This window comes from Anabrus simplex, chromosome 7 (genome assembly GCF_040414725.1).
Source record: "Anabrus simplex isolate iqAnaSimp1 chromosome 7, ASM4041472v1, whole genome shotgun sequence".
Lineage (NCBI taxonomy): Eukaryota > Metazoa > Arthropoda > Insecta > Orthoptera > Tettigoniidae > Anabrus > Anabrus simplex.
The window spans coordinates 338,172,779-338,193,660 of record NC_090271.1 but is presented as its reverse complement, the minus strand read 5'-3'; the positions used below and the strand labels follow the sequence as shown (position 1 = coordinate 338,193,660).

The following is a 20,882-nucleotide window of genomic DNA, read 5'->3' as shown; positions in this document are numbered from 1 at the left end:
GTTCTGCACATGATCTTGATTTCCTGAATCTGGCTTGATACTCTCCAAGGCAGGAATCTAATTGAGCTTCTAATCTTGAGAGAAGTATCTTGGAAAAGATCTTGTAAGTCACAGAGAGGACTGAGATTCCTGTGTAGTTGTTTAAATCAGACTTGACTCCCTTGTGCAGAGGGTGGATGATAGCAGAGGTCCAATCACTAGGTAGTTTCTCTGTTATCCAGATGTCCTATATAATCTACAATGGTGGGAGAAGGGGGTGAACACTATTTAACAGATACTGAGAAAGCAAACCTATTTAGTAGGGAATTTAGAGATTCAGTCGATGATTGTCAAGATTTGGAAACCGAAACAGAAGATAGAGAGGGAGAGAGACAGAGGGAAACAAGAAGCTTCTCATTCACAAACGAAGATATTTTCAGAGAAATCCAACTGCTTCAGCAAGGTAAAGCTGCAGGAAGTGATCAAATTACTAGGGAGGTATTAAAGACAATGGGGTGGTACATAGTGCCTTATTTAAAATTTCTCTTTGACTATGTCATAAATAATAGTGTAATACCAAAGGAATGGAAGGAATCTATAATAATACCAATTTATAAAGGAAAGGGTGATAAAAGGAAACCAGAGAACTGCAGACCAATCAGCCTGACCAGTATAGTTTGTAAAATTCTGGAGAGTTTAATATCGAAGTACATCAGAGGGATATGTGATGATAAAAATTGGTTCATGAGGAGCCAGTATGGATTTAGAAAGAAATTTTCTTGTGAGGCACAACTGGTGGGATTTCAGCAGGACATATCAGATCAGTTGGATTCAGGAGGTCAGTTAGATTGCATAGCCATAGATCTTTCCAAAGCCTTTGATAGAGTGGAACATGGAATATTATTAAAGAAATTGGAGGGAATAGGATTGGACGTAAGGGTTACACGTTGGATAAAAGCATTTCTAAATTCAAGGGTTCAGAAAGTCAAAGTAGGAAATAATGTATCGCAGGAAGAGAAAGTTTGGAAGGGAATTGCACAGGGTAGTATAATCGGTCCGTTACTTTTCTTAATATACGCAAATGATTTAGGGAACAATATAACATCAAAAATAAGATTGTATGCAGATGACATAATTGTTTGTAGAGAAATAAACAACATTGAGGATTGTTCAGAATTACAAAGGGACCTTGAAAGTATCCAACAATGGGTTGAAGAAAATAATATGAAGGTTAATGGAGGCAAATCAACTGTTATAACTTTTACAAACAGGAGCTTTAAAACTGAATTTGAATATACTTTGGATGAGGTAGTTATCCCAAAAGATGGCAAGTGCAAATACTTAGGTGTGAGATTTGAAAGTAATTTGCACTGGAAGGGTCATATTGATGACATTGTTGGGAAAGCATACAGATCATTACATGTCATAATGAGGCTACTTAAAGGATGCAACAAAGAATTAAAAGAAAAAAGTTACTTGAGTATGGTTGGTCCATTATTGGAATATGCAAACAGTGTTTGGGATCCTCACCAAGAATACCTAATAAAAGAAATAGATGGTGTGCAGAGGAAAGCAGCAAGATTTGTAACAGGGGATTTCAGTAGAAAGAGTAGTGTATCAGAAATGTTAAAGGAACTTGGGTGGGAAACTTTAAGTAAGAGAAGGGAGAAAACTAGACTTACAGGATTATATAGAGCCTATACAGGAGAAGCAGCATGGGGAGATATCCGTGAGAGGCTTCAGTTGGAAAATAATTATATCGGCAGGACTGACCACAAATATAAAATTAGAAGGAATTTTAGCAGAAGCGATTGGGGTAAATATTCATTCATTGGGAAGAGTGTGAAGGAGTGGAACAGTTTACCAGGGGTAGTGTTTGATCCTTTTCCAAAATCTGTACAGATATTCAAGAAGAGAATAAACAGCAACAGAGAAAATAAATGAAGTGTTAGAGGGCATTCGACCGGTGCAGGTTATTGTAAATAAAAAAATGTGTGTGAATAAATTAATTCCATCCCCATGTCTAAGGAGTTTGGACAGCCAAAGTAGGGGACTGCCTGTAGGGGTGAAGTACAGTGGGGACTTCGAGGGCCCTGGGACCGCTACGGTAGCTGTGAAGGCCCTTCAGGAACTCTGAAAAGTGGTGGCAAAAGGGGCTCTGGTTAAGATGCAGCAGGTCGTTATGCTACTTAGGATCCAGAACGGGTAAAAAAAAAAAAAAAAAAAAAAATAGTAAATAAATAAATGCAATGTAAATATTAATGTTATACCAGTTTTATGGTATCATTTGAAGCAATTCCACATACTGTATATCAGTTGACTATATTTGTAAGTAGTACAGGAGATATTATAATTAGAATTTTGTAAACAATATAAATTTATTAAGGATGAGCTGTGTGTTTAATAGAAAACATTGTTAGCGTAAATTGTATAATATTGTATTATAGGAAAAATTTTCTTCTCTTGTTAATTTAATATTTAGTGCTTGACAATAATGTATTTTAGTGTACCATTTGCCACCGAGGTAGACACCTCATTTGCAAATAAAGAGATTTTGATTTGATTTGATCTCAAGAATACATTTAATGGAATCTTCATCTGCATATTTCCACAACACTGTGATGATACAATCTTCACCCAGTGCTTTATTGGACTTAAGCTCCTAAATGACTTTCTGGATCTCCTTTGTTGGTGGGAGGGAATTTGGGTTGGGAACATCCTTTATTTTAAAGAGTAAGTTCTCTCTGGGTTCCTCTGAATTGTGGAGGTTGTTGAAATATTCTGCTAGGGCAGATGTGCAATTCATTGTTTATATTCATCTTCCCATCTGGTCCCCTGAGGTGAAGTGTAGGGGACGAGTACAGGGCTTGGTAGAGGTTTCTTGTGTTGTTCCTTTGAAAGTCTTTTTCTACCTGGTTCATATTGTCCTTATTGTATTGCTCTTAGCGTTTCTGATGATTCTGGTGGTGGATTTCCCAGTTGTTGAGAAGTTCGTGTAGGTAGCACTCCTCTTATTGCTGTTCCAAATGAGCCATGCTTGTCTTCTCTCTAAAGTTGTCGTGGTCCAGCATCGATGTTGGTTTCTTTTGGTTGATGGTATGGTTTTTGTAGCTGCATCTAATATTCCCTACTGCAGTTGTGGCCAATCTTTTTCCTCCTTATTGTCAGCTAAGGTCTTTGTGAAGTCATAGTTATCTTTCAACGTGGTCGCATTGAATCTTGGAACTTTCGACTTTCTGCAGCTAGGATGTCTGTCTTGTGAGAGGATCGAAATTAATTTTGACCATAGACGAGTAGTGCCTCTGAATCAATGTTTGCACTTCTCAGGACTTTGACATTTAGCACTTTTTTGTTATTTCTTCTGCTAATGGCGACATATTCAAGTTGGAACTCCCCTAACATAGGGCTCGGACACCTCCATGTCTTCACTTTCCTGGGCAGGCATTTAAAAACAATGGACTTAAGGACTAGACTGTAGTTTCTGCATAGATCGATCACTCTCTCTCCATTTCTGTTGGTTCTCTTATGGGCTGGATATTTCCCAGCTATGGTCTTGATTTTTTCGCTCTTTCCTGATTTGGGCATTGGAGTCCCCCATTAAGATTGTTGTGTGGTGTTTCAGTATCCTGTCCATTGTCTCTTCTAGTTCTCCCCTGATCCTTTCAACCAATTTTCTGTCGTTTGTTTTGGTGGTAACAATAATAATAATCGTATGGCCTCAGGTACCATGTGCAGACATTTGGCTTTGTTGCCATCTGGCTGTCTGCTCGTCTGTTTCGACGCCCCATTTTACTCTAGGTCCACTAGATGGCAGACCGAGTAAACCGAAACTCTCTTGGGGGTCTATGGCTGAGATTTAATTAATTTTGTTGAGTAAACATCAAATATGTCGCCAGAGATCTTTTACATGCTGACATCATACGACATGGAGTGTTGTATTGGACATTTTTCAGCCCTTCAAAAATCAGACTACCTCTGCTGGGTCTTGGGATCTGGAGGCCGACACACTACCACTGATCCACCATTGGTTGTTGCGTGGAAGTTAATAATCTTGTATGCTTTGTTGAGTGTTCGGAAGGCTCAGGTGGATGTTCTTTCCTGTAGAGATGAGGAGGAGATGATAGAGTTGATCATTTTCTTATTGACTATGAAACCTGTGCCCAGAGGTGGCAAATTTTTCATCACTCTCTAACATGGTTTTCCTTTGTAGATCCTATAGCAATGTGATTCCATTGCTTCTTCATCTGTAAACCTAATCTCTTGCACTGTTGTTATCTGAATGTTATATTTCATTGGGACATGTAATGTATGTTTAGTTTCCTTGTCTTAAGGAGGGAATTGATATTGATCATTGACAAGTAGTTGTTTCTTTGTCTTACATGAAGGTGCAGGCTCCCAAGAATCCGAAGGCCTGCAAACCCGACCAAGGGCCGGTGTGCATTGGTTACCACCTCGGGTAGTTTTCCTGTTTATTGTTTGCTCCATGTATCCAAAGTTTGTAACCTTTTCTACAGTGGTTACACAAAACAAAGTACTAAACACAATAAAGGAGGAAAGTAAGAGCAACTACACATTATCACAAAACACTACACACACAGAGAAACATCAGGTGGCCTACGCGGATCTCCGCCAACAACATAATACATAAATATCAGTAGGGCCAAGTAGTGGGCAATAAACCAGGAAGGTGGAAGGAACTACGACCTTCTGAGGGCATGGACATGGCTTAGGTTGCGTTTTCCGAAATTATTCGCCGTGATCCTTAAATTTGAAAAATATTATTTACAAAAGAAATTTTACAAATACATTCTGAACCAAATCCACCAACTTGCAACTTACGAACTATATTCTCCGTGATACACATAACTTAGAGGTTCTTTGATAATGACTTCACTACAAGTTTCAAACTTCAAACCAACTATACATCTAGTTACAAATCCAGTAGTACAATGCAATTCAGTAGGTTAAAAGCAACGTAAAAAGCAATTACAATTTACAGTGAAGTGAACGTACTCTCCTAAACTCTAGCGTACATCAAGTGACACTGAACTACCTAAGGCAAACCCCAAGGTAAATATATTAAATTACAATCTACATATTTAGTGTAATAAGAAATGGGAATGCCTCAAAGACAAACAGGGAAGCCCAGCTGAAAAGCTAAGGCATCATAAATAATTAATTTGACGAATCTAGGTTAGGCTAGGGCAGACTCCTATACGAAATAGTCACCGAACATTACGGAAATTTTAACCGGAACGGAAAGTAAGAGTGCTTACCCAAAGGTGCGCCATCCCAGAAGTGAGGCGTCGCACACGATGCAAAACTTCAGACAGACCAACACAGACTAAGGCAGATCAGGCCAAGACAAGACAGAATTATTACGAACGCTGCCTCGCTCTCTATATATAGGAAAACCCTGGCCTTGGAGTAGCCAATCAGAATGCTTGAGTCCGCCCATCCCCTCCTAGGTTCACCAATCAATTCCTACTCCATACCTGCCAACTTTCCCGATTTAGGCGGGAGACTCCCGATTTTCGACAGTTTTTCCCGCCTCCCGATTATTCTATTATTTCTCCCGATTTTAGCTTATTTTTTTGGTGAACTTCAAACATTTATTTTCAAATCCCGCCGTTTCAGCTTTTTTACGCCAGTGGCCGGAAGTCCTTCGCTCATTGGCCGCTTTCAAACGAAACATCGACGTTTATGAATGCGAGAAATGTTCGCGAAAGTACGATGTTTATTGAAAACTTTATATCGCGACGCGTGTATCGATTGTCAGTCTCTCGTTCTCGCGTTCTATGTTGGTGTTCGTTCACATCAGTCTAGTCGATTCCATTCTCTTTGGTCGATTCTAGAGACTCGTCGCTAGATATTGAGTGTTTCTTAGTAATTTAGTGACAGAATTTCAATGATAACTACTATAACTACTAGTGACTTTTCTAGAGATTTTACGAGCCATTTGGAGACAATTCAGACTAATTTTTATTTATCTCAATATAAATAAAACAAGGGTTTTGTCCGTACATTGCTCAGAATTTAAAAAGAATGATATTTGCGTACCGGTCGCGACCATCCATAGTAACAAGGGGATATGCACGTTTTAATTTTCCGTAATTTCTGTTTCTGTCTGTCTGTACGTACGTAGGTGCGTACGCACGCTCATCACTAGAAAACGGCTGAAGAGAATTTAATGAAAATCAGTATATAACGTCGGGGAATAAGTCGCTACAATCTACGCCATAAATAATTTTATTCACGCTGAGTGAAATGGTAGTTTAGGGGAAGGCCTAAAATTTAATTCTCAAATATTTATGTTATTATTGGCCCTATCGATAAATACTACATAACTAAAGTTATATATTATACAATTTCCTATCATTTACGTCTTATACATTTTTACCGTACCGGCTATGATGATAGAGATATTCATGGATTCGGATTTTTTTGCTAAGTCCATATCAGCGCCGGGGTACGTGAACATGGGTGAACAGAATTTTATGTAAAGTCGCGGAATAAGGAACTACGCTATAAATAACTTTATTCACTCTGTTCAAAATGGTAGTTTAGGGGAAGGTACCAAAATTTAATTTTTAATTACCTATCTTACTGGTCATATTGAAAAGTACTACATAACTAAAGTTACAGAGAATACAATTTCCGATTATTTATGTGTTATTAAGTTTTACCGTACCGACTACAATAATATTGGTGGTGATGGTGATTAAATTGTGAAGATAATTATAAGAATGAGAAAAAAGTCATGAAGGAACAATTGCTTAAATAACACGAGGTTGTCATGAAAGAAAGGAGGACTCACTTGACATTAAATGCTATAAATCACAGATTTGGAAGAAAACTAAGTGTGAAGGCCTCCAATATAGAAAGCTCATAAAATTGATCAGCAATAACATTACATTGACCATTGTTTGTTGTGATGTGCTTTGTGTATTCTGCTGCCATTTATCTCCGATAGATGGGATTACTGCTGCGTATTGAGTATAACAGCCTGCCTGAATATTGGCGGGAAGTAGCTGGGGAGTGGGGAGTTAGATCTCTCTCTTCTTTAGCATGCCATTCCTCTGGTTCATAAATTTTCTGATACTACTGGTACGTAACACTCTGGATCAGCATAGTATTCCAGCTATTCAATCCCTACTCTGAGGCAGTGATTGGAATGAGCAGTGTGCACACTTAAACGGAATAATTACACAGGAGTATTCGTGGCTGTCTGTAGCCTGGTCATTCTAGCTCTGAAACTTTTGAACTGTTAGATCGACACCGTAGTACATTTTGCTAAAGTGAGAAAATGTGCTGTTTTCATTTTATCGAATATCTCATATGACAACATTGCTTTTTATCGCAACATTCATAGTGGCATCATTGCAATGACCTATGTTGACTTTAGTTGGGAAAACTATAAGGACAGTCTTTCTGAGAATTCCGTAGTAAAGCACGGGTACATCAGCTAGTTATTTGATCCAAATAGCATTGCGCTTTGCATAATCGCACGGGCACTTGGTGCAATATATTAATCTATGCATTTGCTAAGTAGCCTGATGGCATCTAAGTGCATGACTGATTCACGCATGCGTTCATACTATTTTCAGCAGGCTTATCAGGGACCGATCATCTCACTCACATACTTTCTGTGAGGGAATAGAGATGTGTAATTTTTAACCTTGTAGCCTCGTATAGCTACAATCGGGCTTTGAGACAATAAGTATTATAAATATATTGTAGTACTGTATTGTGGAAGACATGTAGAATAAGCAGTTTTGATCAGTTGTATCTCCTGATTTCTCCTGATTTTTTCTGATTTTCATATCAAAATCTCCTGATTTTTGGTTTTGTAAAGTTGGCAGGTATGCTACTCCCGTCGCGAAGTTTAACATTCTTGAATACACACGTTCGCGAATCTTCCCTTTCCAGAATAGTTTGAGAAGGAATTTTCTAACCCATAACCCACAAAAGGCAACACAACCTGTTCAACAATTTTCTAGATACTTCCAGTAAGTACAGAACTGAAATCTACTATTTACAAATACTTATGTTACAAATATTACACAGTACAGGTTAGGTCATTACAAATAAAACATTATATCATACTTTACAAATAAAATCTTCCAAAAAAAAAACCACTTTCCACTTCCACTACATGTTCACCTGTGACACCGAAGGCCTGCAAACCCGACCAAGGGCCGGTGTGCATTGGTTACCACCTCGGGTAGTTTTCCTGTTTATTGTTTGCTCCATGTATCCTAAGTTACTAAAAGGTTTTGTGTGGTTACCCGAAGTAACGAGTTGTTAACTGTCAAGGTTGTGAGCCTTGAAGCCCCAGCACCGATGTATTTACTGACCCAGTTTCCTGCTAGGGTTGGGTTGCTCGCCTTAGCAGGGGCATTTTGTGCAGGTTATGTGCTGGCGTTGGAGTGAAAGAGGCTAGTTGAATTGTCTTCTTGAATCCAATATATTAATACTGCAGATGACCAGCAATGACGTGTTTCACTCCCATTTGCCCTGAGCCACAAGGGCTCCTCCCAGGTTTATTCCTGGGACCTATTTACTTATTTATTTAGTAAGTTGTTTTATCCTGTATTTCATTTTTGGGGGTTTTTAGCTGATAAAATATTGAATTATACTTGAAGTTTTGTAAATATAGGATGTTACTGTATATGGTAGCTTTTTGGTCATCCCTAATGAAGTTTATTGTATGTTTTTAAAAAAAATGTATATTCATGGTTCACGTTACATGGAAATAGATAACTTGATATAAAGTTGAAATGCTTGTGTTCTGTAATGCAGTATTTTTTTTGTGTAGCTTTTTCACCATTGAAACTGCTTGAACCAATCATTTATTCTGAAATTATGAATCTGAAAGCAAAATGATACTGCCTTCTGGAACCTTTTCTGATATAACTTTGAAAATCTGCCTACAGGAAATATTTGAGTTCACTGTGTACTATGTGATTTCTGAATAATGTTGCAGGTGGTGCGAAAAATATTTTATGGCGGTAGACCACTTCACGAAAATATTAATGCAATGGATCATATAGATCAAAATACCAGTTTAGGCACCTCTGTGGCATCGACCTACACGGATTTTCAGGTTTGTTGCACATTGTTCACATTAATTACATGTATGTTATTGTTAGTTTCAAAGGTGCTAAAAGCCTTCAAACACCCTCTTTACTGGCCTGCTCGGCGCCAGACCTTGGTTGGATAACAAATTAAAAACTGTTGGTGTTTAGTGTCAGTTCATTTACAGATTCCTCTGTATTTTAAGGTTCTAACCCACTTAAGATTGTGCTGGATTGTTAAAACTTCCTATTTTCTTTTCCTTGCACTCATGTACACATGTTTTACGTACTAAATAAATAAGCAAACTGACTGAAAGCAGCATCTGCTATTATAAGTAATGAGTAATATGAAACAGGTTGCATCCTTTCCACGAGCAGGGCTGAGAGGAAAGTAGCGCAGGCGTTCTTAACCAAGCGAAACTTGTTATTCAGCAGTTTAGTTTGTTAACCGAAGGCCGATTACGTGACCTTCCACCGTTCTTTAATCCACTAGACTCGTTTGACATGACTTTCACACTAGTGTTTGCCAGGCCTTCAACTCGAATGTCGAGACATTCACGCGCCAAGTCGTATGTACTGGCTTACATTTGCTTTTTATGAACTAAGTAGAACAGGAATGTAGCTTGTCACAGCTCTTCTCTATGCACTTGTGCCATTATTGCCCAATTGTAGCCTCTGAAAGCACAAGTATTTAATCAGGTGTCGGTCATTATCCTAGCCACTGTTGCAGACGTAATAGACAGCAATGCTCTTCCTAAGTTAATAGAAAGTGTCTTAGAGAGAGATTCAGAGGACAGTGATGGCGATTATGATAATATTGTAGATATTTTAAGTGAAAGTGACAGTTCATCTGATCCAAGTTATTGAAATCGTATCTAAAGCCCAATGTGCAAAAGCAAAACATAGCGACCTGGTGTGGGTTAGTAATAGTGATAACCAACCAGTTATTCATAACTTCACAGGCTCTCCAAGGGTGTCAGGAGAACTGAGGGACAGAATATTTAGATATTCTGTATCGGAAATGTTAGTATTTTTTGAGTGTATGCACGGTAAAGAAATGTTTATACTACAGAACTATTATCTGACCCAGATAGGTGGGGGGGGGACACTAGTGAGGATGAAATTAAGGCATGCTTTGTCATCTGCATTCCGATATCCCGGTTTCATAAGCCTGTCATCAAATTATATTAGAGAAAGTGATGTATTGAGACCCAAAAAAGTGTTAAAAGCCTCTACATATACCTGAATGTTTAGAGGTCTTCATTCTGATGTCATTTTTGGTGAGTGAAATTATTTTGAATGCTGCAGTGGACACTGTGCATGGAAATTGTGGTTGCTGTTCCACGTATGGCAGAGTAATTCTGACGGGGTGGTTTACTCATGCTGAGGATGATTTAAATCTCGATTTCTAATGAGTGTGCGGGACCATTAAACCTGAAGTGATTGTATTAATAACATGAAAATTAGGCTTTCCAAGATGTGTTACTGAATGTTATGAATCTTTTTTTGATCCGCAGTGGATGTCTGTTATGTTATACTGAAGATCCACTTTTCCATTACAATAAATGATCTTTTATTTCTATAACCTGTCGATTTTTGCGGAACATGTTTCATCCTTATGTGGATATCAGCAGCTACATTTCCTTTGTACAGATTAACATTAATATAAAGAACAGATCTTGAAACATCACACAATTAACAAACACTTGGATTAAAAACATATTTCAATGAAATGATTTTTCTTCAGGAGTATTGCACGTATTGTGTTGAAAGTAACTTGTACACGCTTCTATATATTCTTCGTACTAGTCTTGAACGTTTGAGTCAGCTGTGGGAAGGAAGCAAGAGATTTCAGACAATATAGTGGTCCACAGCATTAACTTCTTTCAAGAAATACACTGTCCAAATCTGTCAAATGACAACACAAGAAATCCCCTTCACTTCACAGCAAGTAAGACTGTTGATAAATCCCACTTTTTATAACAGTTTTTATGCAAGATCTAAAAATAAATTGTTTGAAAGAAGACTTTCTAACATTAATTTTAACCCTTAGACCTCCCTTTTTTCTGAACACTCCTGCCCCTCCAGCTCCATTTAAGAATCTGCTCGCAGAGAGATAAGTGACAGCACAAACATATTGACAGCATATTTATGAAAATCAACTAAAGCAAACACGAAATAAATATAATACAAGTACAATACAGTATTCAGGTGCGATGTTCAGCATTTTCAAACCTGAAATTATCTTGGTCACTTTTTGTCTGTAATAGTGCATTGTGTCGAACTTTCCAAAGCACTCGCCGGAATGTAATCCAGGCTTTTTTCTATAAGTATTGCTGAAAAACAGTCTCGTGTCGTAATTCAGGCTTACTGTTCATTGCCATATTTGGATGGTGTTATGCATCAACTGACCAAGCGCCAAAATGGATTTTTTTAGATTATTGCACCATCTGGTAGCTAAAGGTGTAAACTTTACATAGGTTATAGTTCGGACTTTTATTCTCAATATGATTTCGCAGGAAATGCATTTTGACCAAACGCCAACCTCTCAATCATTAAATTGAAGTTTTGCATCAAGTGACCAACCACCATTTCTGAGTCTGAATTACGCATCAAATGACCACACGACACACGTGCAGTCACTTGGTCGTATGATGCTAAATGTGGATTCCCGTGTTGCAGTCTCACGCGCAGGTTTTCTTCCTTGTTACACAGCTTTCGAATTTGCATTGTTTCTCTGCAATGTGTCATTTCTTTATTCACTGAAATCCCTCATTTTGGTAATAAGTGCTTAAGTCTAAGAACATAGCAATGGAACATCATCATCATATATCTCGGTCTAAGCGAATTCTCTTGTTAGCGAAGAATCAGATGCTTCAATAATCTTCTGTTAATTCACAAATCAGAGCTTATAGGTATTGTTTTATGTATTTAAAATACGTCCCTATCTTAGGAATCAAGGATATTTTAGAGGGTTCCATCACACCTGCAAACGCTACGCCCATTTCAATAAACGCAGATCACTGGCAGTCGACGAACAGCTTCATAACGCTGAGTTCATTGACAGATGACCGAAATTCTTTGGTTACATTATGCGAATTTGTGGTAAGTTGGTGCGGTCCGTTACCGTTACACCTATTAGATATCATATGTCACGATACAATATCCTGTTAAACACACTTGTAAATAAGGAATTCAAAATGTGTGTGCACGTTTGCTAGCTTTCCCTAAAAAATGTTTTTTTTGTAATCGATGAACCACTATTCAAGGAAAATAATACAACAGAGGAAGCTGTTCCAATTGGTTTGGAAGAATCTGATAAGAAACATGCAACTGAAGGTGTAGATCCCACAACATTCTCTCCAGCAAAAGTTAACCAACAACACTTGACTGCAGTAAACGAATTTCAGGTATGTTAAACGCGTTACTAAATGTACTTAAATTTTCATTGATCTATTTAAGTTTGTCGCCGACTTCAGAATAAAAATGGATCAGCTCTACATGGTCTGTTCACTCTGTTATGGCCCAATGGAAAACCAGTTTCAGAAGCGAAGCTGAACGACCTGCGCTCCCTCATGAAGCTAATTCCCAACGATGCTAAGCCTTTCTATAAGGACCTGTTTAGTGATCCTGGAATAGACGATGATATAGATGGGTCTGATTGTGGAAATATGGATTTTGAACTCGAAAATTCTTAAAATCCTGCATTATGTTACACCAGTGTAATTTCTATACTATATTCTAAAATTCATGTTTTTCTATGTCATGTTGTATTCTGTTATGCCTAACTTAATCCTGAACTAAATAAGCAATAACATTAGTTAACAAGTATCATATTTTACACTGCACTGAATTTTTAAAAGTCCATTCGATTACTAAATGACAATTTTATTTGTTGGTCAAGTGATGCAAAACAAAAAACTAAGGTAACCGCAATAAAGCATCAAGTGACCAAGCGCCATTATCTCAGATTACGTCAATATACTTCCAATATCCCTAAATTTTATACATTAAGAAGAAAATTTATGTTTCTGTCTTCATTTTGGTATAGAATACCACACATTTAACAGGAAATGTGAATTAATACAAAGGATTTTGCGTTTGTGTCAATATCTCAAAATCTACTTTTGGCACTTGGTCAAGTGATGCATAACACCATCCATTTAGAATTATGCCTAAAAATGCTTTAAATTCAGGAAGATTAACATCTCTCCACGACCTAATAGACTCACGTGTGAGGGGCGTAACCTTTTGAATGTTTACACTAGCATACCTGTTAGTCTCGCGCACAATTTACGAAAATAACTCTTCAGTCATTAATAATTGGAAAAAGTCGTGTTCACTCAGAGATTATAGCTATACATGGCTTCAAATTGTCGTCGAAGGGTGGCAGTAGCTTACTGTACCTGTAATTCATGCACGTGTAATCAGGATCTATGCGGGATATTCTCGTTGTCAGGCATGACCTGCCGCGCGAGTGCTGAGGGTTAATCGGTACAAAAGGAATGCAGCTGATAATGTCCACGTAAGGACAAAACATGTCCCGCAAAATTTATAGAAAATAACTTAGACACCTGAAGCAATTATCTTTTGGTTAGATGGATGAATGTACATGTCCTAAAATTATAGAAATAAAATAATTAAAGGATTATTTGTCTTGGTGAAAAGAGGGAGTTTTAAAACAATTTCAACTATTTCTTTGCCTGCACACTATGCTCAAGGTTACAAGATCAAATTCCATCTTGACTGGTATTTAAAAATGCTTAAATGAGATACCCATGTCAGATTTAATGAAACCTTAAAGAACTCCTCTTTACAGCAAAGTTCTTGCATGCTTACTTCCCTTAAGATTGATGGTAACTGAAAGGGTATTAAGATTCACACATATCCCTTTCCTCAGCCACATACGTACCCTCAATGTGCGCACACACAAGTATCACCTTGGATCAGCTCTTCTGGTCTGAAGACGGTATAACCACCACTTTGGTGCCTGGGCCACTGGGATGTCTTCCTTCTTCAAGGTGGCTTCAGCTGTTTGCCAGCATATTGCTCCTGGGCATTCTTGGCCTCTTTCTTGTTCTGCAGTGGCAAGAACTTTCTGTACATAATGATCTTCATTACATCTTTTGGAGTTCTCATAACAAAGTTGTTACTCCTACAGATTCATACTGATAGCATTGGTAGCAAAGGAACCCATACATCTGTACATAACGCACGTGACCGGTCAGAGTAATACCTGCAGACCACCACAGAATTTGCCAATCGTGCTTCTGTTGCTTTGCCCAGCATTTGGAGCCATACCTGAACTCTCGAAGAGTTCCACAAACCTGAGCGATATCATCCAGATATGGCAGGGTCCTGGCAGCAGATGCTCTTTCTAGTAGTTAATGACAATGTTGAACAGAATTGTACTCTGTGCTGATCCTTGATACACTGACTTGAACAGGATAACTTAGAGACGCCTGAACCAATAATCATTTGGTTAGATGGATGAACATACATGTCCTAAATCAGCCTAACTCCTCAGGGATGGTTTTTTTTTTTTTTTTTTTTTATTCGTCTGTTTGCATCGTCATTCAGGCGCTCTCTCTGAGAATGTGATCAGAGGCTTTCTCAAATTACTTGTGTATATCATAGTACTTCTCCATCAGGATCGGGAGAGTTTGAATAGAATCACGAAATGTAAACCAGTGTTGGTTTTCTATGGATAGTGGCACTATTCTGTGTGCCGTTTGCAATGACATGCTGCCAAATTTTGAGGGTGTGTTACCTCTGTAGTTCCCTCATTCTCTTCGGCATGAAAATGGCACAAGGTAGCCAGCAAGAGTCTTAGTTTTGCAGACATTTCCTTGTGTACCCTGAGCGTTTCTTAGCTCAATTTCACTATTCTCCATCTTTCACAGTGTTGCTTGGACTTCAGTTGGGATTATTTCAGGTATAGGTCCCCAAGCCAGATGCTGTGGAGTTGCTGTGTTCTATTAGGATTCTTCACACGTGCTCCATTCAGCGGTCTCATGATGGTCTTGTCATTTGCAAGCAGTTTCCCTTATTTTGATGGATATGCTTGTATACCCTGCCTTCGCTGCTTCTCTTTTAGCTTCAGCTAGTACTATTAATACAGTGTGGTTAAGTCAATGTGGTTACCATGTTCGTCCCAACCACTCCGACAGCTGTTTGTATCACGGCAAGGTTAGGGGCAAAGGAAGCGAAGAAAATGGGAATTAAAACTAAACAGACTGAATCTCATTATTATAATTTGTTTTATATTTGTTACTTGACAAAAAAAGGAAAATGACACTAGCAGACACAGAGTAATATCCAATTTTTCTGTGAGGTTGACAGCATGTTTATGCAGATTGTATTGCATGAGCTTATAACTTACTGTACTGTAGACTACATACTAACTTGAAACTACTTAGTGAAATTTAAACACTCAATTTAGGTAATGAAATAAAATATTAACTTCAAATAAATATAAATAACAAAATCAGATGCCACCTGCCAAACATTTACAGGAATAATTGATTCTATAGAGCATGAATGAACTCGTCCTGAGGAGACGGTCATCAGGCTGATGAGGCTTCATGAAATGTCAATGCTACATTCTTCTTCCAACCTTTAAAACAACAAGAAGCACAAGTTATTTGGTGCCAGATAACTCTCAATGGAGTGAGGCAACGTGGATGATTCACAGCGATTGAAATGGATCAGCTTTTTCTGTTATTGCATTAACGTTTCTGGTGTTAATTTCTTCAGTAGATGCAGATATTGATGCAAGGAGGTGACATAAGATGGGAAGAATACCTGTCAGAATTGTTAAGTATTAAATACAGTGGACTGGTAGATGAGAAGGAGCAAGAAGAAACAATGAGGAAAGAACAAGAAAAGGAGATATCGATGTCAGAAATAGAGGAAGACATACAAAAGGTGAAGAGCAGTACAGCAGCAGGAGTGGATGAGGTAACTATGAAAATGATAAAAGCAGCAGGACCAATAAGGTTACAGTGGCTGTATAGATTATTTAGAAAATTCTGGAGGAAGAAAAATCCCAGAAGAGTGGGGAAAGGGTTTAATTGTCCTGATATCTAAGAGGTGATAAAAAGGAATGCAATAACTACAGACGGATCACCCTTATTGCCCATGTAGCTAAGATATTTGAGAAAGTATTGGAAGGAAGGCTGAGGAGGAAGCTAGAACGAGAAATGGAAGAATATGGTTTTAAGAAAGAAAGATCATTTGACCCTATCTGTGCATTAAGACATGATGGAGAAAAGATGGGAGTTGGGAAAAGACATAGTGATGACATTTATTGATATTGAGAAGGCTTAGGACAGTGTGCCCAGACAGTTGGTATGGGCACATTAAGGAAAAAACAAGTTAACAGAGTGGAAGTGTAAATGAAGAAAGCTATGTACAGAAATTGTGTTACTAGTGTGAAGACAAGTATAGGAAAAACAAAATGGTTTAAAGTTGGAACTGGTCTCCGGCAGGGAAGTACACTATCCCCCATACTATTCATCAGTCATGGATGAAATTCATAAGAACATTAAACAGAGATTGGGAAGACAGGCAATAAAAGCCATGTTGTTTGCAGATGATATAGTGATATGGGGTGAGGATGAAACTGAAATGCAAAAACAAGTAGATGTATGGAATCAAGAGAATTTGGGATGAAAGGAAGTACAGAGAAAAGTAAAACAGAAGTGCTGACATGGGGAAGGAAGAGGAAAGATTAAAACTGAATGGAGGTGGTTAAAAGTTTCAAGTACTTGGGAAGTGTGATCACAGAAGATGGAAAGATTACCGAGGAAACTGGGAAAAGAATACAACAAGCAAACAGGTTCTACCAGAGTGTAAGAGGTATTTTGTGGAACCAAGATGTCCCGAAGATACGTAAGAAAGTATTATATTCAACCTATCATGAACCCATACTAACCTATGCAGCTGGATCGTGGACTACAACAAAATGAGAGGAGAATATAATACAGGCAGCGGAGATAAAATTCCTAAGGGGTATCGAGGGCAAGACCAAAAATGATAGAATAAGAAATGAAGAGATAAGGAAAAGGACAGGAAACTTGAAGACAGGATAGAAACAACAAAGCTAAAGTGGTATGGGCATTTAATGAGAATGGCAGAAGTGAGAGTGCTAAAAAAAAGCTTTTTCAGAGAAGTTAACAGGAAGGAGACCACGAGGAAGATCCCAAAGGAGTGGACAGATTCATTGTGGGAGTGCATAGATAAGAGGGGAGGAATACCAGAAAATATATTTAAACAGAAGAGTGGTGGAGAGCCAGGCAGCACTGGAGGTTCTTGATTCACAACCCGAGCCGGGAAGCTGGAAACGGGAAATGATGATGATGCAGCGTAACTTGGTGGGACAAGCCACCGGATGGATTATCTTCGTCATTTTGCTCCTACACGTGTTTAGTTACTGTGAGTTATTCTCTACCTTCCCAAACCTTCTGTTACACTGTCCCCTGTACAACAGTGGTGTTGTGTTTATAGTAGACTTTTTGAGACATGCGATTAAAGTGAAATCTAAGATAAGTGATCTGTAAAGTGCTAGAGGTGACAGAAGTATCTCAGATTGATGAAGGTGGCAAATTATCCCAGAACTATCAAAAGTATTTGCCCAATGTGATCAACCTCTTGCATCCACATTTTGAGTTAGTCAAAGGTTAAGCAGGTACATTTGACAAAGTTCCCCACATTATTTTGTGTCTTTCAATTGAATTTGTTTGTATGCAATTAATTCCTCTACATGGGATCCTCAACTCGAACTGAGGGTAACGGCAATTGATTGTGGGATAGTGATCACTTTGTTATTAATGAGCATGCCTTTAATATTCCTGGAAAGCAGAGCTGGATTTGGAATGACATACTTTCTTGTTTTCATCACATTGATGCAAGAAATAATTAACGTCTGCAGTTACACCGACACTCCTCCAAAAGCCTTGATTTGGCACACCCGTATGGGACACAACTGCCAAAATATTGAGACATTTTGGTGGGGAGGGGGTTCATTATAGTGTCTGAAGTATTTCCATACACAGCGCCATCTGTACTGTTTCCAGTGAAAAAGTATGCAATTCTCTGTTTTCAACTACTTGATAATCCATCTGCCATAAATACGAAAGCATGTTTAGCTTGCCCAGTGTGACCAGGTAAGGTGACATTCCCAGTGAATGAATTGCATGAATTACCACATTCATTCCCTGGTGTAATTGACATTTCATCCATGAATTATTTTTCTTCACTGTCAAAAAGATCAGCTTTTATTTTGAGGAACTTTATAACACCGTCTAGAATGCCATGCTGAAAAAGATTATTCTGAAGTAAGTGTTAAGTAAATCGTGGGTACAGCATTACATCTCAGAATTTTTTTTTCCATCCTCTCATAAATTTTACCACATATGCGGCTCAAAGTGTGCCTAGGGAAATAAAATAACATGCTGGTCATTCCAGCCAACTATGTTGTTGGTACTTAGATTAGCTTTAAATAAATTCAGTATTATGGACTTCCTTCTCGTAAGTGCACTGTGTCAGGAGACTACTCTTCTCTTTTAACCATGGCAACCCATGCATTCTTCGAATTGGATCCCTGGAAAATACCTTAATGATAAATCCTTCCTCTGGCCTATTGATACAGCCAAAATCACAGCAACCCGGCATTTTCTCCAACTCGGCGAACTACAACCATTAAAATGACTCCTTTACAATACAGTGCTAGGGACGAATATGGTGGATTGCGCGCAATTCCAGGCGCAGAAATCAGAGTTGGCTGCACTGTATCTGTGTAGCCACTGTAGCTTCAACTACTGCCATTACCTTATCTTCAAACATGTCCCATCCTGGCTTTTTGCCAGCGTTACAAATTAATCATTCACTGACAGTGTTGAAAATAGTGCATTGTTGCGAGTTTATCATGGGCATTATACTGTATCATTTCATTTCATTTCATCTGTCACTCATTAATTATTGCCCCAGAAGAGTGCGATGGGCTTCGGCAGCCGACACAATTCCTATTTATAATAAATTTCAACTTGTGTATTTTTTTTTTTTTTTTTCAGACTAAACATCTTCAGTGGTAATCTTGATTTATAGTTAAATTATGCTCAAAAATACAGGTTACATAAGTAAAACACAATTAACAATTCCTATTAAAACCTTGGGAAGATGAAAGGTTTGAATGTCTAAAGTCTTCGGGTTTTTTCCTTCATTGATTCAAGATGGCGGTTTGTTATATTCAGGTGTCGGTAGTTCTCCGAGTAATACTTGTGTTCTCGATAGTTAAATACGCCTACGGTCCGGTTCATTTGTGCTGATGTGATTATAGTACTCTTTAAGTTTGACAGTGCGCGAGACACAGTTTGGGAAAGAGTTCTAGTGGTTAATAAATGCTGTTTATCTGGCCTCGTGGCTTCTCTCAACGGCTCGAGGTACTTGGTGTCACCACACCGAAGTGAAAGGTACGCCCGCGGCCAAGGGAGGCCGGCTCGTCCGCAGGTATCCAGCTATGTACTAGCCGTCCTAATGCTAGCACTCTCTGGAGATGTACAACTGAACCCAGGTCCCAACCAAAGCAGTCAAGGTATGACATTTTTCTATAAAAATGTAAGGAGTATGCGTAACTCGCTTGCTGACTTTAATGCTGGACTAAGTGAAGGGAACTATGACTGTATTTGTATCACAGCGAAAGTTGGCTTAACGAAACTGTAGTTGATACTGAAATATTAACGGACAGTTACATTCTATTTCGTAAGGACAGAAATTCTGTGAACACTGTAAAACTGGATGGTGGGGGTGTTTTACTAGCTGTGAAGTCTGACCTTGGACCAGTGTCGAAGCCTGAGCTTGCTGGGAATTGGGAGTGTCAAGTAGTGAAAGTCAGCCGTCAACCCGGTCGTGCTGTCTTCATTGTGTGCTGCTACCTGCCTCGATATGAAGTGAACGACCGGCTTAGCGACCTACGTCAAACATTGGGAAACATTACATCTGTTCTCAACTGACGGGACACTGTTATTGTGTGCGGTGATTTTAACTTGAGCCAACTAGCTTGGAAAACTGATGAGTCGTCGAAAGTACAACATATTTTCAAACAGAGAAGCGAAGAGGTATTCTTATTTCTAGAAATTATTAATGAATTCGATCTGTCAGATTTGTGATTTCCCTACTAGGAATGATAATTTTCTAGACTTAATTTTAGTCTCAAACTAATTACTTCGGAGTGGAGAGTGCGTTAAAAGTGAAAATGTAATTCACTCTGATCACCAAGCCATCGAAATCTTCCTGCCTATGCCAAGGACATTTCGCTTCAAAGCGCAAAACAGTCGTATTTGCATGGAAGAAAGCTGTATTTTCTTTAATGAGGGACCTTTTATCCCTGTGCCCCTGGAATATGATTAAAGAGTCCCACTCTGTGGATGAAGCTGCAAGCACTTTTCATGACTTACTATATGCGGTCATAAAAGGCAGCGTTCCATTTCGAAAAATTAACATCAGGAAAAAATCCTTTTTGGTACGACTCAGAACTAATCCTGAAACTGAAGGAAAAGGAAAGGGCAAGAAAGAAATACAAAAGATCAGGCCAAGAGTGCGACTATGTGCAGTTTTCCACATTACGAAGTGAATGTAAAAATCTGCAGCGTGCTAAGTAAAGGGACTATGTTAGGTCGGTAGAAGATGACGTCATCACAAGCCCTAAGCGCTTTTGGAATTTCATTATAAATAAAAGAAAATCTTCCTGTCTGCCTCCAACTATGCTAATAACTGGAACTGAAATCCACGAAAAAGATAAAATTCTAAACACATTTGCGCAAACTT

General features: G+C 38.5%; 1 protein-coding gene across 1 annotated transcript in view; it reads left to right on the top strand.

Annotated features, from left to right (window-relative positions):
- The window catches only part of LOC136877626 (protein regulator of cytokinesis 1), a 367,851-nt gene that overhangs the window by 297,210 nt on the left and 49,759 nt on the right, over nt 1-20,882 (top strand). The window contains exon 12 of the mRNA XM_067151812.2: nt 8,966-9,085. Coding sequence (XP_067007913.2) covers nt 8,966-9,085 — 120 coding nt within the window. The remainder of the gene's footprint in view (nt 1-8,965; nt 9,086-20,882) is intronic.